Source organism: Sylvia atricapilla, chromosome 14 (assembly GCF_009819655.1).
Source record: "Sylvia atricapilla isolate bSylAtr1 chromosome 14, bSylAtr1.pri, whole genome shotgun sequence".
Taxonomy (NCBI): domain Eukaryota; kingdom Metazoa; phylum Chordata; class Aves; order Passeriformes; family Sylviidae; genus Sylvia; species Sylvia atricapilla.
Window position 1 is genome coordinate 12,134,667 of NC_089153.1, and position 26,402 is coordinate 12,161,068.

The 26,402-nt window shown below is 51.0% G+C and overlaps 1 protein-coding gene across 11 annotated transcripts; it reads left to right on the top strand.

Moving 5' to 3' along the window:
- The first annotated feature begins 5,634 nt into the window (after nucleotides 1-5,634).
- On the top strand, nucleotides 5,635-26,142 carry TCOF1 (treacle ribosome biogenesis factor 1). Of its 11 annotated transcripts, none has more exons than XM_066329167.1 (18): nucleotides 5,635-5,769; nucleotides 6,321-6,376; nucleotides 9,630-9,772; nucleotides 10,503-10,612; nucleotides 10,890-11,235; nucleotides 12,057-12,142; nucleotides 12,594-12,815; nucleotides 13,398-13,664; nucleotides 17,562-17,736; nucleotides 17,883-18,025; nucleotides 19,878-20,012; nucleotides 20,463-20,694; nucleotides 20,922-21,004; nucleotides 21,711-21,939; nucleotides 22,951-23,520; nucleotides 24,570-24,695; nucleotides 25,129-25,152; nucleotides 25,609-26,142. In XM_066329167.1, the coding sequence occupies exons 1-17, from the start codon at nucleotides 5,659-5,661 to the stop codon at nucleotides 25,146-25,148; spliced, it is 3,054 nt and encodes a 1,017-aa protein (XP_066185264.1). In that variant the 5' UTR covers nucleotides 5,635-5,658; the 3' UTR covers nucleotides 25,149-25,152; nucleotides 25,609-26,142. The 11 variants fall into 11 exon arrangements, with proteins under 11 accessions (XP_066185264.1, XP_066185259.1, XP_066185262.1 ...); XM_066329162.1 differs by having other exon boundaries at nucleotides 24,570-24,691; nucleotides 25,116-25,152; XM_066329165.1 differs by having other exon boundaries at nucleotides 24,570-24,691; nucleotides 25,119-25,152.
- Nucleotides 26,143-26,402: the final 260 nt, after the last annotated feature.

Below are 26,402 nucleotides of genomic sequence, written 5' to 3' on the forward strand. Positions count from 1 at the left end.
CTGCCGCAAGCCTTCGGACTCCAGTTGGAGCAGCAAAGGATGCCCAGTGGGAGAAAAATAATACCCCAGATCCCTGGCTTCATGAAGGCAAACAGAGCCCCTTCCCTCTCCTCCCAGGTAGAGCTGCCGAGTCCTGGATCAACACAGCAGAGCTGTTGTGGCTGTTGGTGTTGGCCGAGCTGCACACAAGGCTGCCAGGCCTTTTAACAGGGATAGGTTTACAAAGGAGAGCAAGAGCCTGCAGGAAAGTAGGGCTGGGCTGGGGGCTGATTAATAATAACGGCCCTTCTGCTCACTGCATCGATGTACATTGGATCTACTTCCCAAAAAAATGAGAAATTAAATGGCTTAATGCTACTTGATGTTCAGTGCCAGGGCTGAATAACTGCCACGCCAGCAGACACACAGGCAGTGAGACACAGCCAGAGAGACACTTCCAATCGAGGTTGTTAAGCATATTGCAGCGAAATGTTAATGTCACGTCTTCTGCTCGTTGGAGTTCTCAAATCTGTTCTTTCAGCTACCAAATTTAAAAGACTGCTTTATATTCCACAGGCTTAGAGGTGACTTTTCCCCCCCAGTTAATTAGTTTGAAACTAAAAGGGCTGGGTCGCTCTGGGTTCCAGCAATGGAGCTGTTGGGATATGTGTGTATATATATTTTAATATTTTTCTTTTCACTTCTTAGCTGCTCCTTCTCATCTGGCAGCAAGCTGCCAGAGAGTGAGTCAATATTATTTGATGCCTGCCTCATAGCTTAAGGGAAATGATCTGATCACCCCAAGCAAAGCCTCAACAGCAAGTGGCCACATCACAGCCCGCAGGTTTGGCTCTGTGAGTCCATCTTGGCTGTGGGGCCAAGGAGGTGGCAGGTGTGAGGACACAGCTTTCCAGAGGGGCCAAGGGGTAAGCTGGAGGTGCTGTGGAGGGCTGTGATTCACCAGGTCAGGTTCCCTTGATCTTGTTCTTCCACCTTGTGCAAAAATCCTATAAACATAACATGAGAACTGAGTATCATTTAACCCCTGAAGTCCCCAAAGGCAATGTGGAGTGGATGTTTCAAAACTAAACGCTGTTTTCACTACTGGCAAAGTGTCATGGGCTTGGTTTGGCCCACCAGAAATTGGTGAAACTGATGAATGTCACTCGGACACCCAGGTCGGGGAGGGCACCTGCCACCAGGCTGAACAACCTGGACAACCTGGGGATGCCTGAACAACCCTCAGTGTACTTGCAAAGCTGGAGGGAGAAAGCTGCCCAGGCGAGGCCAAGCAGCAGCAGGGCTGTGTGCACAAAACAATGCCATGATTCATCCGAGATTGCCATAACCCATCGCATTTCATCAGGATGCTGTGGCATTTAAAATGGCATTTCCTCCCATCTGCTGTGCATTAGCAGACAAAGAAAAAGGAGGAGGGGGGAGAGAACAGCAAAACAAAGAGGGGGGGAAATGAAACGGGATTCCTGAGTCAGACTGTTCCCAAAGCAACTCCTTGTCCTTGCAAAGCCTGTGACCACCGGCTGGGCAGAGGACAGTGGCACTGGCCATGGACAATTTTGCCTCAGGCGCTTCCCGGCTGCAGGCCAGGACATTTCCCAGACATGGTGAGATCTACTGTGACTCAAATCCTTGCCGAGCAGCACCTGGAAATCCCCTCCACACCCAGAGCTGCCCAACCAGGAGCCTCATTGAGCAAATCTCCCCAGGCTAATTTCACCATTTCCTCTGCCTCTCTATCCCTCCTCAGATTTTCCTTTGCTTCCTACCTCTCTTCCCTGACTCATCTTCCCTTGGAAATAAGAACCCCTTGCTCTGTCCCTTCAATGCTCCCTTTTTGCCTCTCTCTGCCCACGCTCCTGCCTTCTCTCCTCACTATCCCTTAACACCTTTCATCTCCATCTATCCCTTGCCTTGTCCTGCCCCATCTCCACTTCCTCCATATTCCTTTCTCTGCTCAGTCCAGGTGGTGCCCCCAGGGCTCTTTCCAGGAGGCAGAGGGCTTGAAGCTCTTTTGACAGCTCAGAAAATTCAGCTCAGCTTCTGAACTGGGCCATGAAGTCCTTCTAAACATGACTTGCACTTTCAGCCAATGTTCTGACCCATGAGACACATCAGAGTTACTTGTTGGGGGTCACAAGGGTCCTGTCCCTGGTCACCCATCCCACCCTGCTCTGGAGTGAGGCAGGAGCATCATGCCTGCATTTCACATTCTGGATGAATTAGCAGCCATGAAACCTGTTGGATGAGGAACTGCCACAACTGAGGTGCAACCAGAGCACCTTTCCTCTTGTCCCTGCTCCGCCACTGTGGTGTAAACACCAGCAGCCAGAGGCAGAATCTTCTTTGGGCAAACAGCCTGGGACCTTCCCATGTGCTGTGTACCATCCTGCCCCATGATCCCTACGGATCAGAGCCCCTTCATTCTGCAAGCCCTCAACAGGTATCAGCAACCCCATGTGCACCAAACAAAAGGCAAGACCTTGACCTGAGACACGTCCCACACTGCTACAACACATGACATGCCGGGGTGGACATTGACATTAACCTGAAGAGCAGCAAAGGCCAAGGGTCCTGCAGACGTGTCTGGGGGCTGTCAGCTCCCGCTGGGAAAAACACGAAGGACAGTGCTTCCCAGCCTGCATTCACACTCGCTGACCCCAGGCTTGGCTGGGACACAAGCAGTCATTCAGAAAGGAATAGGTGTGGACAAGTTTGACCCCAACCAATAACCAGGGAGCCTGTGAAAGTGGCAGCAAGCAAAGACCTCAGCTTGAAGGCTGAGGGCAGGGAAGGGCTGTGTGGTTATTAGCAGACACAGCTGAGCTGGCTCCTCAATTACAGCTGTTTTATCCCCTGTCTGGACTTCCAACAATCTCTCCGTGACTCAGTGTCTTGGCATGGAGAACACATACCCGAAAGGTTGGCTTTTGAAATCCACCAGGGACATTTCACCTTCCTAAAATAAAGAGTGGGCAAAATACTTTCAACCTCCTTCCAAAAAATGCGCACGCAAAAAAAAATACCACTTCTTAGTAAGCGCATGTTGTTGGGTCTCTGCTGGTTTTGGGCTGGGGTAGATTTTCCTGGTTATAATCATGCAGCTGTTTGCTGACTGAATAGCTGTATTTATTTTTTGACATGTTTACTAACCACCTCAAATACCTTCTCTATCTGTAATTGTGGTGCAGCATACATATCATTTTTTTCAGATTTCTTCATTCAAGTGGGTTGTGCTATTCCCGAGTCCTGCGCTGTGATTTGTGGAGCATATTCGTGGTTTGAGGGTATGAAGCTTTGGACTCAGGTGACCCTGAACTACGGCAGACTGGTGAAGAGATACTTGGTGGGGGCAGAGGGAAAATGGAGTCAATTTTTTAAGCCATTTGTGCATGGATGCTCAGAGATTTAACATCCTCTATTTGCCTTTCTCAAGCAGTCTCTCTTGAAAGCGTTTCCTCCCATCTGTGCCCATCTATCTTCCTCCCTTCCATGCTTTATTGAAGTTGGTCAAAGCCTTTATGCTTTCTAGTGCATGTGTGCCCTGAGCCACGGGAGAAGAGGGGAAGCCTGAAAATGCAGCAGAGCAGGGGCTTATTGCATTCCTGGCACCCAAATGCTTTCCCCAGGCACCCTGTAAGGAGTCGTCCCTCGGCACGGAGATCAGAGGGCTCTGGAAAAGCTGGGCTGGCAGAACATCTCCAATCCTGCCCCGCAGGGCTGTGCTCCTCTCTCCTGCCCGTACCTGGCCTGAGGGTTTCCTTGCATTGTCCCACCCCTCCCTGCAGGTTAGCAGGACGTGCTCCCCTCCTTTGTCTCTCTGATGGCATCTTGATGACTTGCTAATCTGGTCACCTGCCACCCTCCCAGTGCTAAATGTCCCATTCACCCTCCTCCCAGACCTCTCCAAACAGTGCTTGTGCAATTCCCCGCACCACACAAGCCTCCATTAATAGTTTGACATTTATTTCAAAATGTTTGGAGAGCTTTGCCGGCCAGGAGAGACCCTGAACCCGGGGCAGCAGCTCCTCTAATCACCAGGCTGCTGGTGGGAGCTGGGTTAGTGTTCAGATTTGGGTGGGTTTTGTTTTGTGGTTTTTTTTGTTTGGTTGGTTGGTTGGGTTTTTTTTCTTTAAGTAAACAAAGCAAACTGAGCAGTTCCTGGAGGTATAAAGCCATTCCAGACCATGTCAAAGTAGGTCCAAAGCTGTTCATCCATATCCCTGCAGCAGAGCCCTTTTTGGGCTCCAGGGGCTCAATCTGCACCCAAACCTCACTTTCAGAGGCCATGAACATCATCCTCAGGCTGTCTCTGTCCTCTCAACGCCATCCACAGCCTCACCAGGAGATAGCCCTTCTCTGCTCTCTGCCCTGGGGTACTTCATCTGGCTTTTCCTCTCCAGGTAGGAGAACCAGGGCTGCAAGCCAGGCCACCAGCTGAGACTTTGTGCCTCAGGTCACCTCAGAGCAGGCACACTTGTGCTGGGACACCATCGCGGTCCAACCACGCCATCATGGGAGGTGCTGAGGCCACATTTACACCAGGCTGCAGTGACCACTCGAGCAGGGGGAGGACAGCCCCAGAAAGGGCTGTCCAGGTCTGAGATTCATTTACAGGAGCTGTAAAACTGCCTCCTGGACCGTGGCTTTACAGCCTTGGACGATGCTGGTGTCAAAGACGTTTGGTGCAAGAGCCAGCTGGAGCCAGGCCAGTTTTTATATTTAATCCTGCCTACGAATACAAATAAAGGGTCTGTATTTTGAATGAGCGACAGGCGCACCACGGACGTTATTAAACCTTCCAAAAATAAACCCCTGCCAAAGTGATGGGAGCCAGATTTTTCCTGGAAAGTATCAGCAGGGGGTGGGGGGTGGCAGTGGGGCAGCCCCTCCATTACAGGCCCCTCTCCAACAGCTGCTCTGCATCAGGAGCAGCTTCTTTCCTCTGGCCCTTTGCTTATTTAAGCCCCAAAAACGCCAGAGTGGCTTTTCTGAGCAGCTCAAAGTCCACTCAGCACTAAATCAGCTCTGAGGATTCAGCTTCAGAGCACTGTGGAAGAATCTTAGGGAAGACTGTTCTGAAACATAACTACACACAGTGTTGCTGAAGCGGCCCCCGCTGTGCCACCCCCGCTGGTGGGAGGCTCACCGTCTCCCTCCCGCCGCTCTCTGTTGGCCGCCATCGCTGCCCGGGGCCGTGAGGGGCCCAGCTCCGGCCATGGCGGGACTGCCCCGCTTCCCGTTCTCCTCCACCTCCCGCCAGGGCGGTGGACAGAGCCGCCATGGGGAAACCGCCCTTTCCCTGCTCACTCATCCCCTGCCAGAGCCACATGCGGGACCGCCGTGAAGTGACCCCCGCTCTGCTTTGTCCCCCATCCCCAGCCCAGGGGGTGTGAGAGAACCTCATGGGGTGAACCCCGCCTCTGCCTTTCAGTTCTCCCCATCTCCCACCGAGGCGGCACGGGAAACCCCACGGAATAGTCCCCTCCTTCTTTTCCCCCTTTCTCCCCGGGGCGGTGCGACAGCCCCCACAGGTGACAAACCCTCCCCGCCGCGCCCCCTCACGTGGTGCCCCCCGGCCACTCCCGGCACTACGTTTCCCATGGGGCCGCGGGGCGGAAGCGGAAGTGCCGTCTCTCCGCGCGGCACGCGGGCCGCGCCATGGCCGCCGACGCCGGCGGCGGGCGGGAGCTGCTCGCCCTCATCCACCAGCACCTGCTCCGCGGAGGCTTCGCGCGGGCCGCCCGGGAGCTGCAGGCGCAGAGCGGGCAGGTAATGGGCGGCCGGGCGCAGGCCGCGGGGGAGGCAGTGGGGGCGCGGGAGGGGCGGTACCGGAACGCGGGCCTCGGCGGGGCTGCAGGGCCCGGTCCCGCTTTGCGCCCTCACCGACCATCGGGAGCGCCATGTGGGTGCCGGGTGCGCCGCGGGCCCGTGGCTCCACGCCGGCCCGCAGGTCCGGGTTGTATCCACGTGGTGTCCTGGCATCCAGCGGGTGCTCCCGGCGCCCGCGGGCTGTCCCGTCCCCGAGCTGGCCGGGGGAAGGCTGGCAGCCCGCCCGGTAGAGCCTCCGGTACTCCGGTAGAGTACTGGGGGGCTGCTGCTTTCTGAACACGTGCTGCTCCGCGAGAAGTCTCCGGGGGAACACGCGGCCCTGGGTGCAGCGGGGCGGGGAGTGGGAGGGATTCACCGGGAGGTGTGTGCAGGGAGACACGGTCCCGTTCTGTTGGGGAGGCTTGGATGGACCCCACGGTCGCTGCTTCTGTGTGGTGGTCACATCCCGAAACGGGCCCGGTGCCTGACTGGTGTTCGCTCTGCTTTCACAGAAATTGCTCCCTTCCTTCTCGACCTCTCTCGAGGACATCTTTACTCACTGGGAAAAGTAAGTCAAAGGAGGGAGTGAGTATCAATTAGATTCCAGACTGTGCTAACGTCTAGGATGCATGGCATGTGTGATTTTTATTTGCTGGAATTCCGTGTTGTCAGAGGATTTCCGATGATAACTATGTTCAGCAGAGTTTTCTCCTAACCTCTGGTTTCAGAGCAATTCATTTCAGATGTTCAGGATTATGCTGGTTTAAAATTTCCTGAGCTTGGAGATAAGTTGTTACTTTAGTTTTGAGCAGCTGATGCTGCTTGTGCTGGTTGATGCTGGAGTGTTGTGGAGCTCAGAGTCATGCTTTACTGTAACAAATCTGTTCTCCAGTTCTGTTTCACTTTCTTTTTAAAGCCACGTGCTTTGCAGGATTATTGACCTGAGAACAGGGAAGTTGAGCAGATGCTGAAATGCCAAAGCTCTTGCAGGGACTTAAACTTTGGCATAGATCACAGATGATCTGACTCAGAGGAAATCTCTTGGTTTCAGCCTGTCCTTTCAAGTCCTTACATGTTCCAAATGCCTTCCTGCATCGTTATCCCCCTTTTAAAGGTCTGCAGGAGGGGGCCTTCCCATTTGTGATATTTGCACCCACCCTGTGCTTGCTTTGGTTGGATGCTGGAGTGCAGCACTGCAGAGGCCTGTGGCAGCCTCAGTGCTGAGTTTTCTGGGAATCTGTGCAGTTGGGAGCACTGGAGTGAGGATCTCCTTAGTGTGGGGAGAGTTTTTCTAAGGTGTTTTCTGCTTTATGCCTCTTGCCTTGCTCTTGTCCTCCATACCTGAGCAGGAGAAAGGCTGGATCTAGATGAAGATGTAGCAGTATATAAATAGGGCTTTAGTTCCTTTCTTTCAGTTTGTTGCTCTCATAGGTGCCGGTGGTGACCTTCCCACGTGCTGATCTTCCTGCCTGCAGCAGCAAACCCTCCCAGACACTGTTGCTTTTAAACTTGAGGGGCAGCAGGGCATTTGCATCAGGTTTCATTCCTTTTCCTTCAGTGTCACCCTTTGGTTCTGGTCCTGCCTCACAAAGACATCTGTTATTCCTGGTCTGTCTGAGTTCTGCCTGGTTGGGAGTCAAAATGAGGGATGTGTTGGCCAGTAGTTAGTTTTATCCTGGAGTGCTCCTGTGAGTGAGCTGTCTATCAAATCCTGTTGCTTCATAGGCTTTTGGCCCCAAAATGTTCTTCCTTAATCTACCCTGTGGCTCTTGCCCTTCTCACCAAGGCTGTCCTTGGTACTGTTCTCCAGAAACTTGAGACTGAGCCTAAAGCTGAGACTTGCAGTTTGTCCTGGTTTAGAGCAAATTTGGGAGAAAACCCCTGAATATGTGTCCTGTGGGGAGCAAACCTAAACGGGCCCTCCCCACAGCTGGAGCAGGAGAAGAACTTCCTCAGAGAAAAGTGGAAAAGACTATTTGTTTAACAAACGAAGCACCCACAAGCTTAAAGAATGAATAATATGAAGCAACAAAACCTTTTGTTCTGGAGTGAGATGGCAAACTGAGAAAGTCCCTGCCATGGGTGTAGCTTGGCTCTCTCAGTCTCTTTATCAGTCCAGGCCTCAGTGGGTTGCAGGTGTGAGCTCCCTGGCGTCCTCTAGGTTTTTCAGTCCAGTGCAGGTTTAAACAGTCCCAAGAAAAATGAAAAAAAAAAAAAACAACCAAAACAAAAAAACCCCAACCCAATCCAGGAAGCTTCTTTACCTCAGCTAGCTAAACAAACTAAAAGCAAAAAAGATTTCAGTCCCACTGGTGTTCGTGCCTCAGAGGAACAGAGTGAAGAAGGAGAAGTGAAGGCTGTTTTCTCAAAACAAACTCCACGCTTCTTTCCCTGCTTCGTTCTTAAATCCAGTCTCAAAGGCACAGAACTCAATATACAGCACAAACAGAGCAGACAACTGGGGGTACAAGCATCATAGAGTCACCCTAGGACACAGTTCCAGGGGTGGCCTCCCTCCAGAGCTGCATTTACTCTTGGATGATGTAGAGAGGGGGTGGAAGGAGCTGGGAAAAGCTGGACCAGCTCAGCCCTAGGATCAGCCTGAGCCCTGCAGCTCTGAGATGTTCTGGAATGCCACAGTGACAGTACTAGCAGACACCCTGTCTTCCCCTCACAGGGTATTCATGAGCTCCTGGTCAATCACAACAAATTCTCACATCAGTCTCTGTTGTGCTGTCAGCTGCCACTGGATCAGGATGGTGTTGCAGGATCAGGGCTGCCCTGTTGCTTTATTAAAAGGATTATTGGAGTAGTTACAGGACTTTCTAAGCCTTTGGCTTAGCCTGCTTGCACAAAACTCGCTGTTACTGCTGTGCTGCCAGAACACTCTGACACCAAGCAGAATCTTAACTCGTCAAATTGTTAAACTAATCTTGTTTTTAAATCAGATGAACAAATAAAATGAGCTAAACTGCCCCAGAAGTGAAGATATTTGCTTCTAATGACTGTGTGTCCCAGGGCATAGAAGCATTGAAGGTGTGAATCACACTGGTGTGTACTCAGTGTTACCCTTATAATAATGCAAATGTGTTGTCTTTAATTCTCAAATGGAAATATGGGTAACTTTAGCCACATCATCTGTTTTGGTACAGGTAGGATCTAGAGTCTGGAGAAATCTTTCTCCAGCTTAATGTTTTAACCCAGTTGAGCAGCTTAAGTGTTTAGTACTTAGGTGGCATCTTCCTCCTCTTTTTCTAACACATCTTCTGTAGGTCCAGCCACTTCCTTTCTTAAACCTCTATGCAAGCTGCCTTTCCTGGCCTTTTGACTTGGGAGCCCAAGTTCAAATGGCATTTTGTTCCCTCTAGATTGGCTTATCCTGCCCCTGTGGAATACCAGGACCTGGTATTTTGGGGATATCTACCCTTACTCTGAGACTACACTTACTCTGAGGCTGTATCTGCCTCCTGGAGATGGAATTTATTCTGTAGGTTGATTTCTATCAAGCACCAGCCTGACTTTGTATGTTTTTATTTCTCTGCTAATGTGAGAAAGAATCTGCCTAGGGCACAGAAAAATCATCTAGATTCATTATTTCTCTTGAGTGTTGCAGGAATATGTTGCTCTTGGAAGTTTGCTGAGGACTGGAGCTGTCCCTTGGAGGTTAGAGAAGTATTTCCCACCTCCTTAGGAATTCCTCTGTAGAGAAATTACACTGCCTATTCTTAGGCTGGAGCTTGATCTGCGAGTGAATGAATAATTATATTCTAATTTGTTCATGATATTTTTTCCCCATTTTGACACTCATTGTCTTCCCTCAGAACTCCACCAAATTTCAAGAGAAGAAATGTGAGTGATGAGGAGGCAGCCATCCCAGAAAAGATCAGAGTTTCTGATCCTGTGAGCAGCTCTGAGAGCTCAGAGAAAGAAGAGGATGAGAAAGAGAAGGCGAAAGCTGCAAATGGTAGGAGCCTTTTATCTCCCTGGAGCTGACAGAGTAGGGCTGGAGACTTGTGTAGGAAGGAGCAGCCTAACTTGGTTGGCTGGAGAAAATGCTTGTAAAGTGATGGCTATTTGTTTGTGCTCATAGAAAAATAGGACAACTAATTTAGCACCCCCTTCTCATGTGGAGTTTCTGAGGAGCACAGATGTCTGCTGAAGCTAGAAAAAACCTGTTATGATTCATTGGGGAGGGATGGGTGTTGTTGCTCAGATGAAGCTCTGGGAGCCTCTTGCTGCCCACTGTGGAGCACCTTTTTAGTTGGTCCCAGGAGTGTGTTGGGCCAGCAGAGGCAAGCCTGTTTCATGGGTCAGGGAAGGCCTTGTTAGTTGGTCTGGAAAACCAGTGCCCTCTCTGAGGTGGGGATAGATCTCGGGTGCAGCTGATGTGGGAGGTGTTGGCTTGTGGAGTCTAACAAAAACTGGTGTCTGATACATTTTGTCTCAGTCTGAGCTGCTGTAGACCAGCCTTTAGAAAACTGCAGATCTTGACAGATTCCCTGTCTCGGTGGCTGGGAGAGGATGGGGTGGAGGAGCAAAGCACTTGTCTGTCACAGGGACAGCAATGATCATGGTCTTGGGTCAGGTGTGGAGATGGGACCCTGCTCTGCTGCCGGGGCCCTCCTGCAAACCAGAGTCTGTGTTGGTGTGAGAAACACACTCACACAGCTGCTCTGTGCCTCTCTCCTGTGCAGCAGCAGCCAGCCTTTCTCTGGCCACAAACTCGGTAGTGAATATAGACAGCAGTGAGGAAGATGAATCCTTGTCAGAAGAGGAGGCTCCAGCTGGGAAAGGTGCAGTGACGGTAAGGCAATGCTCCTGCCTTTGAAGGCTGGTGGTACTCTGATGCCAGAACTGTCCCAGACTCCTCAGCATGTGTAGAATTGTGTCCTGGGGTGGAAATCATGTTTAAATGACCCTCCTATGCTGCCATAAGCCTTCTCTTAGATACCTGTCCCCCAACCACTGCCTTGAAGAGCTCTATGACTTACCTTGCTGCCATATTGCTGTTGCAGGTACATTGTCTCCAGTTTAGCTCCTCATCTAGTGTGTAGCCATCTAATTTCCTTTATTTCCCGTAGGTGACAGCAGCTGTGGTGGGTGGCAAGGCTGCCAACTCCCTGCATTCTCCTCCCAAGCCTGCTGCCCCAGCAGGCAGAGCAGCAGGGCTCTCTGCTGCTGGCAGAACTGTGCTCTCTAACAAGCAGCAGCCCAGTGCCCCGGCTGCTCCATCCCCAGCTAAAGCCCAGAAACTGCCTGGTCCTGGGAAGCCTGGACACACCACAGCAGCTGTGTCCAAAGCAGGGGAAAACAAAGCACCAGTAACGACCAAAGCACCAGAAAGTTCCAGCAGCAGCAGCAGCTCCTCATCCGAGAGCGAGGAGGAGCAGGAGACGCCGACTGCGAAGGCCCCAACCCCCAAAGCGGGTAAGGAGCTGCAGGGTGGTGTAGATGTGTGTGAGCTCCAGCTCTGCTGCAGATTGGATCTGAGACGTGCCTTCAGCATGTTCCTTTCAGCTCCCTTGCTGGAAAGCTCAAAGTGATGCTTGTTCCTTGGGGAGGCTGCTAGAACGCTGCAAAGCAGCCAGCTCCAGAGCTCCGTGGGATGAATCCAGCGTGCTTGTTCCCATTTCAAGCAGCAGATCCTGTGCTAAGATGTCTGGCAGCACCCAGCACATAGCCAGGGCTTGGGGCTGATGGTGTAGCATGTCCGGAGGAGGTGCAGTGCTAATGCTGCTGATACTTTTAGCTTTATGGAAAGGCACTACAGTGTTTTCTCTTTATTCCCAATTGCAAAGTGATTCATTTTGGGGTTTGAAGTCTTCAGGGAAATCTTTAAATGCTTTGAAGTGTGTCTGTGTGTGTTGGGGGAGGATGGTGAGAAATAGATCATTGAAGTTCTGGAAATGATCCTGCTTGGCTCTTATCCAGAGGAGGCCCAGCCAGGCTGGGTGCCCCTGCAGGGAGCTGTGTGTGGCTGGGCAGCACCCCATAGGTCAGAGGGTCGCCAGGAAGCATTTCCCATCTCTGCCTGCACTTAGAGAGGTGTTTGTGAGCCACGATTTTCTGGAGAAGCTCTTCCCAACAGGCCATTGATGTTTTCAGCAAGGCTAGGTACTCTTCCCTGCAAATCCCTTTAGCCCTCTCTGTGGCTTGTTTTGCTTCCCTGACTCAAAAGCCACATTAGCATCACGTTCTGGGGGCTCAGAGCAAGTGGCAGCTGTGACATCTCCTTGCTTGTGTTTCAGAGCTGGCAGCTGGGGCTGAGAGCAGCAGTGAGGAATCAAGTGAGGACACATCCTCTGAGGAGGAGCTGGCAACTCCGGCCATTCAGGTAACCTCTCCAACATGAATTCTTTGTCTCTAGGAAATCACTTCCCTTCTTCTGAAGAGGAGAGGAGATGCTACAGTGCTGTGTTCTGACAGCACCTCTTACCTTGGGTGTGTGAGATCACCAGAGCACATACTATGTGACTGAGAGCCCCACTAAACCCTGCTGACACCAACCCTTCTATTCCAGTTTCTACTAGTGCCTGAAGCTGGGGGAGATACTTGGATCTGTAGGAGGTGATTAGTATGCAATTTGATGGATATAGTCAGGCAGTCCATGGAGAAAGTGACTTGCTTCAGATATTCCACAGCTCATGGGTCTGAAAAAGCCTGTTCTGGTCAAAATTAGCAAGGTAGCTTGCTTTAAAACAGATTCCATGCAGTTAGAGCTTTCTACCATTTTCTTCCAAGGTGTTACCTGATTCTCCTATTCCCTTTTGTTCCCCCTGTTGCAGGCCAAGCCAGCTGTGAAAACAGTGCAGTCTAACGCAGCTTCTGTGAAAAGTGCACCTGCTACTCCAGTGTCTCTGAAGAATGCAGTGAAGCAAACAGCGCTGGCAGCAAGCCAGGCCACACCTGCATCAACAACAGTTCCTGGGGCTGCACAGCCCCATGACACCTCAGAGAGCAGCAGCTCATCAGACAGTGAAGATGAAGCATGTCCATTAGTAACCCAAGTGCGTGTCTCCGAGATGCTCCCTCTCCTTGCGTGCCTCTCAGGGCTAGGAACTGCAGTGAAAATTCTGTAAATTTGCAAGTAGTGTGTAGCAAAGTCATGTTGGAGGTGGGAGGAAGGAGGCGTGAGGTGTTAAAAGGCACCTCCATGTCTTTGCTCTGAGCTTTAATCAGCCCATTGTGCCTTTCTTAGAAAAATCCACCAGTACTTTTAAATGAAAGAAAAAAAAACAGTGATTTTTTTCCCACCTGAAGAGGCAAATTGTCATGGTGGAATTTGCTTCTCAGGTATAAATTACAATAAATAGTCTCTAATTCGTCAGACTGTAGTGCAGCTCTGCTTCCGTGCTGTGGAGAGTGGAAAGTGCTGCCTTGTACCTCACTGGAGGGGACTGGTAGTAGCAGCAGGCTGATGAAGAAAGCTAGATGAAAGAATTCCTTGTGTCCTGCCAGTCATTAATCTTCTTTCAGGGTTTGCCTTTCCCAGGGGGCTCTGAAATTTCTTCCCTTGATTACAGTCTGAGCAAATGAATTATGCTGCTGTGGGATTTAACCTTATTTCACTCTGTTCATATCTTGTCCAGACAAAGCCATCTCCAAAATCCTCCCAGGCCGTCCCATCCTCAGTGAAATCTACGCCAGCAGCATCACATTCTGTCAAAGCAGCTCCAGCAAAAACACTTCCATTGTCCCAAGGGAAGACAACACCAAAAACAACACCAAGGCAGGCTAAAACCTCACAGGGAAGGACTGCTGCTCCCACGAAGCCTGCTGAAAGTGTAAAGCCAGTGGAGGGCACTGCCTCATCAGCCAGTGAAGATGAAGATCTCCCTGTGCCCATCAGCCAGAAGGTAGGTGCTGCTTCAGCCCACTGCAGTTACTTCAGCCCACTGCCAAGGGATGGGATATGCAAGACAAGTGTTTATCCCTTAAATGCTGCCACTGATCTCCTTGAAACACAAGGGAGTACCTTGTTTCTCAGTCCCTCAGAGAGGAAGATCTTTCTGTTTAGAAGCAAGTACAGCCTCACTCTTCTCACGCAGTTATACCAGAGGAGGTGAGAGGCAATTGGTTTGATATCAGCTGTTCACTTGTGCCCTGCCCCTCTGGAGTGGCCTTGTGTGCAGGGTCACAGGTAGGTCGGTCTTGGCTCTCCTCTCAGGGTTTGGTCACAGTTCCCTAACCAAAGGAGAAGGATTGGGAGCTCACACTTGGCTCAGGTTGCTAAATTCAGAGGGGTGCAGATCCTTTCCTGAGAGCATTCCCAGGCACATTGTTGTACTGAGACCTTCTGCCTCTAGTCTGAGCTGCAGGGCCCTTTGGGAAGTGCCCTGAAAGCAGTCTTTTGGAGATGCAGCCTTAATGTCTGCGAGGAAGGAAGGGAAACAGGGGGTAGTAAAGCCTCATGTGTCCTTGCAGGGAGGCTCTTTGTCAGCAGGTCCTTTGACTATTGATGGGCAGGAGCCAACGAGGCTCTGCATTTTTGTCTTCCTACCCTTGGTCTGCTAAGGTGGGTGGAGGGGGACGTTTCTCTCACAGTTGGCTCTGTGCTGCTCTCTTCCTGCATGATTGATTATATGTGAGGATTCAGCTCTAGGTGACAGGAACAGCTATTTGATAGCTGTGCCATGAGGTCCCACTGTAAAACCACTGAGATTTGTTTGATTTAGCAGAGTTTATGTGCTGGGGTAGGTTTGTGTTGTCCAGTGCTGATTGAAGCTTTCAGCAGCAAATTTTACCTGCTGATTTAACTGCTTCAGCATCTTCCCTCTTGCAAATTGACATTTTACCCCTCAAAAGCCAGAGTCAGCAAGGAAGAGCTTGTCATCAAGGGAGCTCTATTTTTGCCATACAGGCTGTTCTTTCGTGTGTTTGTAGCCTACAGGCAGAGACCACGAGTGAAGCCTGAAGATAAACCATTGGGCTTAGCTGTGTCCACAGTCCTGTCCTCTCAGTCAAACTCTTCTTAGCTCATCCCTTACCATCTGCTACTTGGGCATATGCTAACCACTGACTTACTGTATCCTGCAACTTCCTCTGGCTTCTGTGCAAGATACAAACAGATACAGAGCGTTGGAAGCTGCTTCATCTTTCCCTGTGGGGGTGGATTAGCACAATTAAAATGAACATCATGCCTAAATTGAACTGGTTAATTGGTATGTTTACCCCTGAAGACTCAGGAATATTTAGTCAAAGAAGTTGACAAGATGTTTGCGTATTTTGGGGGGAAAGGACAGTGATGGGGGACAGTCTGACCTTAAAGATGCTGTGCGCTGCTTTTCTTTTGGAACTGCTAATTTTGTTCTGCTGTTTCTTTCCTGAGTGTTTTGAGCCAAAGGTGGCACTTGAGCCCTCTATAGACAGGCTTTGGCTTCTGTTTACAAGGAGTGGGTGCGAGATACACGTGCAACCATGTGTTGGGAACCCGTGTCTTCCTTGAGCATCCCAGGAAAACCCGCGTGGGTTGTGCTGGCAGAAGTTGTGCCAGCAACTTTTAATCTTGGACTGCAGGCTGTGTGGGGAGAGGCCAAGTCTCCCAAGAGACAGAGGGTCTCTTTTTTTTCTCCTTGAACCCTGTTCCCTGTCCTGTGCAGGTGGCAGTTGCCCCTTGGCTGGGCTGTGACACAGCTGAGGTGCCGGTGCACGGCGGCGGTGCTCCCGCGGCGCACAGGCAGTGCTGGAGTGTGATTTTACAACGTGCGCCCAGCACGTGGCTCAGTGTTGTTCCCCCTCTTGTCATGCAGCGCTGCAGGATGCAAATGGACCCAGCGAGTGGCAGATGGGTTGTGCGGGAGCTGAGTCATCACACTCAGTGAGCCACAGGCAGCTCCTGCTTTGGGGGCTGGAGAGGGAGCAGGAAAAATGATTTCCTCTTGAGTTATTTTCCTCCTCTCTGAGTTACTTCAGTACCTGTTGACTGTCAAGCTGTCAGGAGCTCTCTGCCTGTGTTACCTGCTGCTTGGGTGTAACTTGGCTGTGCTGTTGGCCAGATCCCACCTGAGGCTGTCATCTCTCTGATGTGAATGGATGGACCGTGGCTGCCTCCCAGGAAGATCTGAAGCTGTGTAATCCTTATGGTAGTTTCTGTGTGGATGCTGTTATGTTCTTTTTGTGTTATGATGCCCCTGCATGGCAGCTCTTACCCACTCCTTTGCTAAGTTAGGAAATGGAGCAGCCATGTGCTGTGCATCCACATAGAGGGAGAAGCCAGACCGTTGCTATGAAGGGCTTTAAACAGAGTGAGCTTAAAAGTCAGTGGGCTCTGATCTTGGTAAGTTCTTCCCTTGCACAGCAGTGTTCAGAACAGCAGAGAGGAGTTAGCACGTTCAGAGCAGGGTGTGTGAATTCTTCTGACTGCTTCAAGTACTTGTGTCTCTTCAGCACTGCAAAGCTGGCCTCTGTTCTGGAGATTGTGACTCACTGGTATCAAAACAAAACAGAGAAGTGAGGTTAGTGGTCCCCCTCCCCAAGCACTTGTGGAGGTTTCTGTTTCTCTAAGCAGAGTCAAAATGTGCTTGGCTCATTCAGAGAGCTGTTCTGTAATGGAATAAACATGCAGATGCTGTTGTCTGTTTAGTGTTTGGCTTGGAGATGATAAACAGTGCCCCAGAGGCAGCCCATGGCAGGGCTGTGCCAGGAGGCACAGTAGAATTGGTCTTCCCGAAAGGCTGTGCTGGTGCTCTCTGCTCTGGGCTGTGGGGGTATCACTGCATTAGCAGCACAGCAGGGATGGTGCAACCAGGCAGGAATCTCTCATGGAGCACCAAAGCAGGCTGGCATCACATGCAGGGTGCACAGGGCCTGCCTGCCCTGGCAAACACAATGTACTCCTTGGCAGAGCAGCCCAGAGATATGAGCCATGAGTGGAGTAAATGAGCGTGTGCAGAGCACTGCCAGCCTGGGGAATATCTGCAGGGGAGGAAATTCCCAGATCATTCCACAGGCACTTTCTCTCCTCTGCCACCACTAACCTTCAGTGTGCAGAGGGGGATCTGCAGCACTTGAAGAGGGGCCAGGAAGAGAGAGAGTCGCCTAGCAGTTGTGTATCTGAGGCACAGGTGACTGTGGCTTCCTGGTGCTGACATAGCAGGGAAGGTGGCTTGTGTTTTGTCCTGGAACATCTGTGTGTTGACAAGTGCTGCAGAAAGACACAGCCCAAGTGAGTGTCAGAGGTGTTTTGCTGTCTGGAGATGTCTAAATTCTTAGACCTGTTGACAAATCAGCTTCCAAGATGAGTCACATTCTGTCTGTTCCTGCCCTGTGTTCTCAACTCTTGTGTCAGCCCTGTGTGTACACTGAGCTCTGTAGCTGCTCTAATGCTGTCTCTGAATCTTGCAAGTGTTATGGCATAAGGCTTCCCAACTCCTACTGATTCCCTGAACTGTGGGTAGGTCGTGCTTAGATGGCTTCCTTGGAGTAGGAGTCCTGGGGTTGCAGTGCTTCTCCTGTCCTCAGCCAGTGTCTGTCTCAAGAAAGAATTGCTGTTAAAAGCTGTGTGCTGATTTAAAACATACTTGGGCTTTCTGTCAGAAGGAAATTGCTGAATTCAGAGGGATGTATCTACAGCAGTTCAGCCCAGGCAGTGACTGAAGCCCCTTCCACTCATAACACACCAAGGATGATGTGAGTGTTAGTAACAGCTCTTGTTAGGGTAAACAAAACCCAACCTGAGCTGAAACTGCACCTAAGCTCCTAAACAACACTGGTACTAATACTGCATTTCTGGGCCTGTGTTTCTTTTTTTCAAGAGGTTATCAGACCAGCCCAGGCCTCTTCCCAACCTGACTCAGGCTGCTAAAGCTGGGCAGCCTGAAAAAGCAGTGGTAAGCACCTTGAAAAGCCAGGTTTCAGAAAGTGGGAGCAGTGACTCGTCTGACAGTGAAGAGGAGTCTCCTGCTGCACAGAGACAGCCTCCACAAGCTGGTAAGTTGCCTGGTAGTAGCCAGGATCCCTCACCTGCAACTTTATGGATTTCTTACTCTCCCCTGCACATGGAGTAGCTCCTGCCCTGGACAGCCACAGAGAGCAATTCTTTCTCACACTGACAATCTCTTCTGCTCTTCCTGCAGTGCAAACCAATTCTGTGCCTCAACCAACAAACGTGAAAAAGGCTCCAGCTTTGGCACCAGCCGCAGCCCCTCCAGCTGTGGACAGCAGTGATGATTCCAGTGAGGAGACAGATTCAGAAGATGAAATAGTCCCCCCTTCCCAGGTGAGGAGCTGCTGACCCACTGGTTCTTTAGGCTTTTAGTGCTGAATGCTCAGGAGGTCTCAGGAGTTGGAAATTGTGCAGGTGATGAGCAGTGCAGAGGAGGCTCCCGTTGGCTGGATCAGGTTTTCTCGGCTGTGTCCGTGGGTCTGGCTGACCCCAGCTCTGGGTGCACATCTCAGCCACAGCAATCTTGCAGTATGTGAGAGCAGTGGAGAGTGAGTGCTTTGACAGGAACATGAGTAGACACACAGCCCAAACCTTCACTGGGACTGTCCCCTCTGCTCTACTCCAGGAATTTAGGCTGGAAAAGCAGCCAAATCCTTACAGGAAGAGTGTTTCCATGAGCTGTGTAGCTCCAAGGTAACCCATTGCCTGATTCCTCACAGACCTATGAAGTTCATTGGTTTTCTTTTCCACAAGCCTTGGGAGGATGGCACAATCTGCCTTGAAGGGTAGCACAGCATCCTGCTGCCTTTCAGCTGGAGGAACCACGCCACTGCCTTGGAGAAGGGAGGTGACCCCATGTCTGGGCTGTGAGCACTCCTGAGTGTCATGGAGCTGATCCCAGCTCTCCCACTGGAGTCTCTTTGTGTCTCCATGCCAGTCCCACACAGCTGTGGCTGAGCTCCCTGGGGCCAGAGCTGCTTCGCTGTGAAGCTGTCTTGGGGGTGTTTGCACTTGTGCTGCAGTTTGAGCCCAAGAAACCACATTAAAAACCCCACTGACTGTGGAACATGGCTACTCCTCACATGTTGGTGGCCTTGCTGGTGCTCTGAGCCCAGGGCTTGGTGCCAAGCACATTTCTGACTCCACACATGCCTTTGTTGGGAGGAGGACATTATGAACACTCAGGAAACCCTTCCCCATGTCAGCCTGAGGCTGTGGCCGGGGGAAAGGCTCTCTCTCTCCAGCTGATGGGCAGGCAGCCATCCTGAGCAGTCCTTGAGTAAAGCATGTTTATATTACTGAGATTGTATAAAATAATGCAGTTGCTGTAACTTGAGCTTTGTGTGAGAGGGCCCAGAGCTCACGTTGGGCTGGCAGCTCTGCATGGTGGAGTGGGGCCTTTTCCTTTCCCAAGGCCAGATGATGTGTGAGGGAAATGTCAGCCCACAAAGGCCCAGCTTGTCAGAGATCTGGAGGGGGGGAGCTCTCACGTGGCCTTGTTGGTAACACAAACCAGGAGGCTGAGTGCTCCTTCATGATTCCTTCCCCCTCTGCTGGCATTTGTGTCATGAACCTCAGTGTCCTCAGTGCCTGTTTTCCGTACCCCTGGCCTTTCTATTTTTAACCCCTCTTATGTTTAGTTTGATGGAAGGTTTCAAATGTGAGGCAGCAAACTTGGTCTTGTTAATTTGACCCCTAATCTGGTTTTGGTTTGTGAACCTGGAGGCAGATTTTCCCTGTGGTTGTTGTCTTCATTTATGTCTGTTGCAAATTAACTCTTGGTGTGTGATTTTTAGAGTGTAAAAGGCATCCAGGAGTCCAAGTGCCCACTCTGCAAAGGTTTATAACTGCAGTCTTGCTGCTGCTGCAGTGGGTACTGGTTCACAGCCTGCAAGCACAGCACATTTCCCCTGCCTACCCTCAGGGTAGGTGCCTTTAGGGCACTGAACTAATGCTTTTGGCACTCTAGGGGTGCTGGCCCTCATTTCTGCTCCTGGCTGTGCCAGAAGCCTTGCTCAGAGTCTCATGGGAGGCAGAACTGGTCTGTATATCTTGGTGCTGCACTGAAAATGATGCAAAGGCTTAGGAGTTAGTGCTGGATTGGTGTATGTCTCTGTATCTTTTCCCTCCAAGTTTTCTCTGTCTTGATTTTCTTTCTCATCTCTTTCAAACTCTGTCCCAGCAGAACATCCTTGCTGCAAAAGCAAATGCCACCCTGTCTTCAGGGAAGAGGACAAAAGCTCCTGCTGTCCCTGCAGTGAGCAGAGTGTCTGAGAGCTTGGGCAGTGATGCCTCAGAGCACAACACACTGGCAGGAAAGGTAGTGATGGAGGAGACTAAGGTGGGGAGCTTTCCTGGGGAGAGGGAGAAGATGGGTCTGCTGGGCTCTGGAGCTGGTGCCATGTCCCCAGCTGAGGCATGGATGTGTTCATGAAGCCAGGAGAGAGGGGTTGCTCTATACTAACCACAATTATCGTGTCATGGGATGAGGCAGAGGAGCCTGGTACCTTTGCTGTTCCTGGCTCCCAGCTGGCTGGCTTTGTGAAAGCAGTTGTCCGCTTGGCCTCAGCTGCCCACTTCCCTTGTGGGCTGGGGCACACTGGGCCCTCTGAAAGGTTCTTGGGCTGTTTGTAACACAAACTGGAGCAGTACAACTGAAGGAAGGCCAAGGTGGTCCAAACCCACCTACTCTGGGCTGCTGCTTATAGTTCATGGATTTGAGCAGTTAGTTTTTCCTCCTTCCAGATCTGTTGCATCTCTCTCTCCCTAGGTCCCCACTGCTTCTAGCCAAAAGCAAAGGGTTCCTGTGGGAAAAGCTCCTCCTGCCAACACTGCCACCCCAGGAAGTTCCACTGCCAAGGCGAGAAAGCCAGTCCTGCAGCCAGGACAGAACACCCACACTACCCAGACTGTGCCACCCACCCATGCAGAGGACACCTCAGACAGCAGCAGTTCCTCTGACAGCGACGAAGAGGAGGCTCCCAAGCAGCCTTCCAAACCTGGTCAGTTCTCTCCAGAAGATGCTCTTGGTGCTACTGGGATGGGGACAGCCTTCTGTTACCCCATGGCAGGTTTAGAGTGGTTGGAGAGGCATTCCTCCTCTCCAGCCTGGCAGAGCACTCCCCTTTTTTTGGAGGCAGAGGGGCTTTTGGTGGCAGTGCCTGTGCTGGGGAGGGGGAGCTCAGCCCCAGGTAGCAGTGATTTAACAGGAGGAACTCTGCTGTTCCAGGCTCCCTACAGAAACCAGGAGTGACCCAGCCAGCCCACAACTCCTCAGAGTCCAGTGAGGAGGAGGAGGATGCAGCATCACAGGTATGGTAGTTGAGCAGGCTGGATCATCTTGGGTCTTGCAGCTGGCTCCCAAATGGGACTGAGAGACTCAATTCTCAGCCATAGCAGATGGGGTGCTGGGTGGGTTTGCCCCAGAGAAGTGGGGGTTCCCCAGTGCAGTGGTGTGTGAGCAAGGCCATTTGATGGAGGCAGAGAGAGAGAGTCTTCTGAACCTGGAATGCTTCTCCAGGCAGCCAGGCCTTAGGTCCTGGTGCCTCCCCTGGGAGAAAAGACCAGAAGATGTGGTACCTTGCAAGGGTTAAACCAGGAGAACTGGTGCACAGTGCCAGTAACAGCAGGGATTTTTTTTTTCCCCCACTTTAGTTTGTAACTTAAGCCGTGTCCAAGACATTAAATTCCCTTTGTAAGTAACGTGCAGGGCGTGCAGCACATCTGCAGTGCATTAAGTGTGCGTGGGCGTGTGCTGATGGCCAGGAGCCTCCCCCAAGCCTGCCTTGCTAGGCAAGAACAAAGGAGAACCTCTGGCCACCAGCTCTCGAGGCTGTCAGCTCAGCTGATGTCTGTCAGTGCTGGCCCCTCTCCTGGTAGCCCTGGGCCCTCAGAGCTGGCTCCAAAGGTGGGTACTTCACTTGAAGTATGAGGACAATAGCAGCAGAGACAGAGCTTCGTGTTTGGTGTGTGGGAGGCTGCCCTGCCGTGACTCCTCAGTGTGTCTGTGCTGTTTCAGTCCCTTCTCGCAGGCTACCCAGTCCTCTCCAAGACCCCAGTAACTCCCCAGGCACCAAAGACGGTTCTCCCCCAGCCTGGAGGTGAGGTGGGGCCAGGGAAGGCAGCTGAGAGTGCTGCAAACTCCCTCATCAAGGGCTCCCTGAAAGCAGCTCTGGCCAACAGCTCAAGCAGTGACAGCAGTGACTCTGACACAGATGACAACCAGGTGGCTGCAAACCACAAAGCAGGTGGGTCTCCTTTGGCAAGGCTGGGAATTTGCTTTGCCCAGGAGCAGAGCCATGCTGGCATGGGAGGGTGACACTGGGGAAGGTGTCACTGGGACGGGCCCTGTTCCCAGTGTGTGTCTACCATGGAACCACAGCATGGAGTGCTGCTGCCGTCTGCTGGCCTCCCTGGCCACAGCACAGCCTTCTCCCTCAACAGCCTGCTTGTGCTGGCTGCCTCCAAGGCTCAGTGCCTTTGCTTCTTCCAAGATGTGCTTTAACCACAGTAATTAGCAGGAGCAGGTAGGGCTCACCCTGGAGCCAGTGCACACTGCATTACTGGCTTCTGTGGAAGGTTCAAACACTGCCTGAAGAACTGCCTGAACAACATCTGCTGCACAGTGCTGGTATTCAAGCCTCCCCTTGGGCTGTGTGGGCTCTGCTGCGTGGAGAGCAGAGGAGGGGAAGCAAGCAAGATTTTGTGAAGAAACAAAATGTCCCACCATTTCCCTGGTTTGTTGGCAAATTATAAAACTTGGAGCTGGAAGCTGCTTCTGCTCTAGTGTGACCCTGGCACTTTGAGATGAACTCTGGCCCACTCTAGAAGTTCAGATGGGTCTGTTGTTTCCTTGGGCACATCGTCATATTGTGCAAAGGTCCGTTGAGGAAGTCAGAACTATCTCTGTATGGGCTTGTGAGGGCCCAGAGGCTCTGGGCTTAGCCATTGGTGGTGATTACACGTGGCAGTGTTGGGACCTCCACTGCCTTGGGAAGTCCCCAACTTACTGGGGATGGTGTCCTGGGGAAGGACTGCTCCATCTGTGCTCACCCATCTTGTCAAACAGCCAAAGCTTTTGTGGCTGTTGTCACCCACTTCAGGCTGAGACATCTTTCTCTGACTCTACACATGCCAACAAGTTTAGCTTTTTGAGGGGAGAAGAACTAGATGCTCCTGTTCATATTTCCATCCTCCTGTGATTAGTCTGTGTAATGAATGCTCCCTGAATTTCTTTTCTCTTTTGTCTATTTCTGCAGAAAACAACCCCCCTTCAGGGCATGAAGCCTCCAACAAAGAGAAGGTGGCAGGAAAAACAGAGACAGGTCATGCCAGCCTCAAAGCTTCTTCACTGAAGAAAACTCTGGCAATGAAAGAGAAGAGTGTTGGGGCAACAGGGGTGCAAGTGACCCCAGCATCATCACATGCCCTGCTCTCTGTCCCACAGTCACAGCAGCCAAGCTCAGGGACTGAAACTCAGGTCACCACTACTGCCAACGTCCCTGCAGTGCAGACATTGGAGGGATTGGAAGAGAAGAAGAAGAAGAAGAAAAAGGAAAAAAAGGAGAAAAAAGAAAAGGAGAAAAAGAAACCATCCTCCACAGCAGACAAGGCTGTGAAAGCACCCAAGAGCAAAGACAAAGAGAACAAGAAGCAGAAAACGTCTCAGAAACGGAAACTGACAGGAGAGGATGGGGCTGTGGGGCAGCCCAAGGAGAAGAAACAGAAAGGGCAAGCTAATGAAGAAGTACCCAAAAAGAAAAAGAAAAAAGCAGATGGTGACCTGGAGAAGGTGGCAGGCAGCAAGGAAAAGAAAAAAGCACCTAAAAGTAAGCATCCTACACTTAGGGCCTGGTTTGCAGTAGGTACTTGCAGCTGATGCACCTTCAGCCTCTGGTGCAGGGCCTTGCAAATAACACCTCTTTTCCCATTGGCTTCCTGTTTGACTGCTTCTCTCATGGAATCGTAGTCATGTGGCTTGAAAAAGGCCTCTAAGATCATCAGCCATTAACCGAGGCCCATCCCCAAACCATGTGCTCACATACCATATCTACGCATCTTTGAAATGTCTCCAAGGTTGGTGACCACTCTGCTGCCCTGGACAGCCTGTTACACTGTTTGACAACACTTTCAGTGAAGAAATTTTTCCTGATACTCAACCTAAATTTTCCCTAGCTCAGCTTTAGGCTATTTGCTCGTGTCCTGTCACTTTTGACCCTTCTACGGCTTCTTGTTCTGTAATGCCCTGCTCTCTGCCCTAATCTAAAGGCAATTGTTTTTTCTTTGCAGTGCACCCTGTATTTGCAAATCAGAGTTGGTGGGCTGGATCTAGTAGGCTTTAAAGAAAAGCAGGGGGAGGGGACGTGAATTGGCTGGGCCACATCTGTTGGTGTTTCTGTTCTGCTGAAACACAGCCCTTATTTTTGGAGGAGACAGGTTTGTCTATTGACCCCTGGGTAAGCTATTTAACAGGGATGAGTGGAGCCTCTTGAGCAGTTGTGCTGAGCTGAACCTCTTGTCCACCCTTGTGTTAGCAGCTCCCCTGGCTCTCATTTCTGGCATGTGCTCATCCACTCCAGGCCTGGAGCAGGTGGGGAGCAGGAGGTGGAAAGAAGGGAATTCTGTGTAATTCCACCCATGTGTGTGCACAGATGGTGGGATCAAGCTGCTCTGGCTCAGGGGTTTTAGGGAAACATCCCTGGGTGCAGCTGCCTGTGGGCAGAGCTCTGCCTTCACCCACTTCCTGCTCTGGAAATCTTGCTCATGTTTGGATGTGATCAGAAACTTACTGAAGATGCTCATACCAGTCTGTGCTCCCTCTCAGAGGCTGACAGTACTAGAGTCCCTCTCTTAGTTGGCTTTTCTTTCCCACTCCTAGAAAAGAAGCCCGAAAAAGAAAAGAAGAAGACTGAAAAAGAAAAGAAGAAGAGGAAAAAGGCATCTTTGGAAGAGGTGCCTGTAGCAGATGGCTCTGCTGAGGTTCACAAGAAGAAGAAGAAGGTAGGTACCACACCCTGGGCTGTGATGCTCACCTCAGCAGGAGAAGGAACAGAGCCATATCCTACCCTTGCTAGCAGTACAGGGAAGCCTACAGTTCACTGTGGCCAGCCTTAAGACACCGTGACCTTTGGTTGGGATTAGAGTGACTCAAAGGGCTGGTTCCTGTATTGCTGCCTTAGGAGATTCCTTTCCCTTGAATGGTCAGACTCAGGGACCCTCTTAGTGGCAAAGGACTTTGTCCTGTCTCAGGAGTAAGTGCTGCTCTCGAGCTGTCTGTTCATCTCACTCAGCAGAAGCTGGAGTTCCTGAGGGCTTGGCAGCTTCTGCATCCCATCCCAAGGGCTTGAAGGGGTGATAGGGAGGCTACACGATGTTTCTTGTGGTGCAAATGATACTGATGTACTTTTTTCCCTTTCCATTTTAGAAGAAGAAAGGAGCTGAGCCTGAAAGATTGTGAGAAGGTACATGGCCTGTGGGGACTGGCCATTGGTACCCTGAGCAGCGTAACCTTGGCCACATTCAAAACTCCTGGGCCAGTTTTGGGAAGACAGTGTGCCCTCTCAGAACTCACTAAGCCAGGCTGGCCTGGGATCAGAGGGCCAGGGAGTGGAGCAGTGTGAGGAATGTCGTGCAGCCGTGTGCTGGCTTCTCTGGATATGTCTGACCTCAATCTTTAGCTGCTGAGAACCAGATGTCCAGCCTGGGTGTTGCTGACCTCTGTCACCAGCAGAGATGAGTGGCCTCTGGCAGTGTCAGTCTGTCCCTGCTGACCACAGAGAGCATTGAAAAGTGATGGAGATTAGATGGTGATGTTTTAGCCACCTGGAAGTGGACCAGATGCCTCTGCCCATGCTCTGCTCAGCTGTAAGGCTGTTCTCCTCCTCCCCATCCCTAACTTTTAACTCCTCTCCCCAAAGGTACCGCATTCCTGTGATTAAAGATTTATGGGTGAAGATCAAAGAGAAGAGAGGAAAAGGAAGCTCACCTGGAGAGTTTCAACTTGTTTTTAAATAATTTATAACCTCTTTTAACTGTGAGTTTTAGAGCAGAGCTGTGTAACTTTGTGCCTCCTCCTGCCCTGCTGAGGCTCAGAGATGTGTTTATAGTCCCTCCAGATGGAATGGAACTGAAGAAGGCAGTTTGACCAGAGCAGAGCATAAACTGCTTTTCCTTTCGTTGATACCCAGCCATCCCTTTCTCTTACCACAGAGCTATATTTTTGAGAAAAACTTCTACCTTTTTCCCCTCCTCCTGTGACTTGTGGTGTCAGTCCTTTTGCTACTACAAAGAAAGCTCTTGGGTTTCTATTTTATTCTAACACTGACAGTGGTGATTATCATGTCCCTGGAGTTGCACTGAACTGTTGTGTCCAGCAACTGTTCTCAGCCAAGGCAGAGTCAGTTTTTGTGGTGGTTTTTTTATGAAATACAAAATAAAAAACAACAAGCAGATTCTACTTCAGCTGCTTTCAGGGGAGGCCAAGGCTGGCTGGCTCTGGAGGATGTTGTGGGTGGGAGAGCAGAGCGCAGTGTCTGCCTGTCTGGGGACCCCAGGGTGCAAATAAAATCGACCAAGGGATGGGCCAGGAATGGGACAAGGAACGCAGCCAGTCCTGGGTGGAGATACAGCTCTCCAAGTGCCTGCAGAGATTTTTCTTTATCTCTTTTTTGTTAAGTTTCATTTATTTATAACCTTGGACAGCTGCAAACAG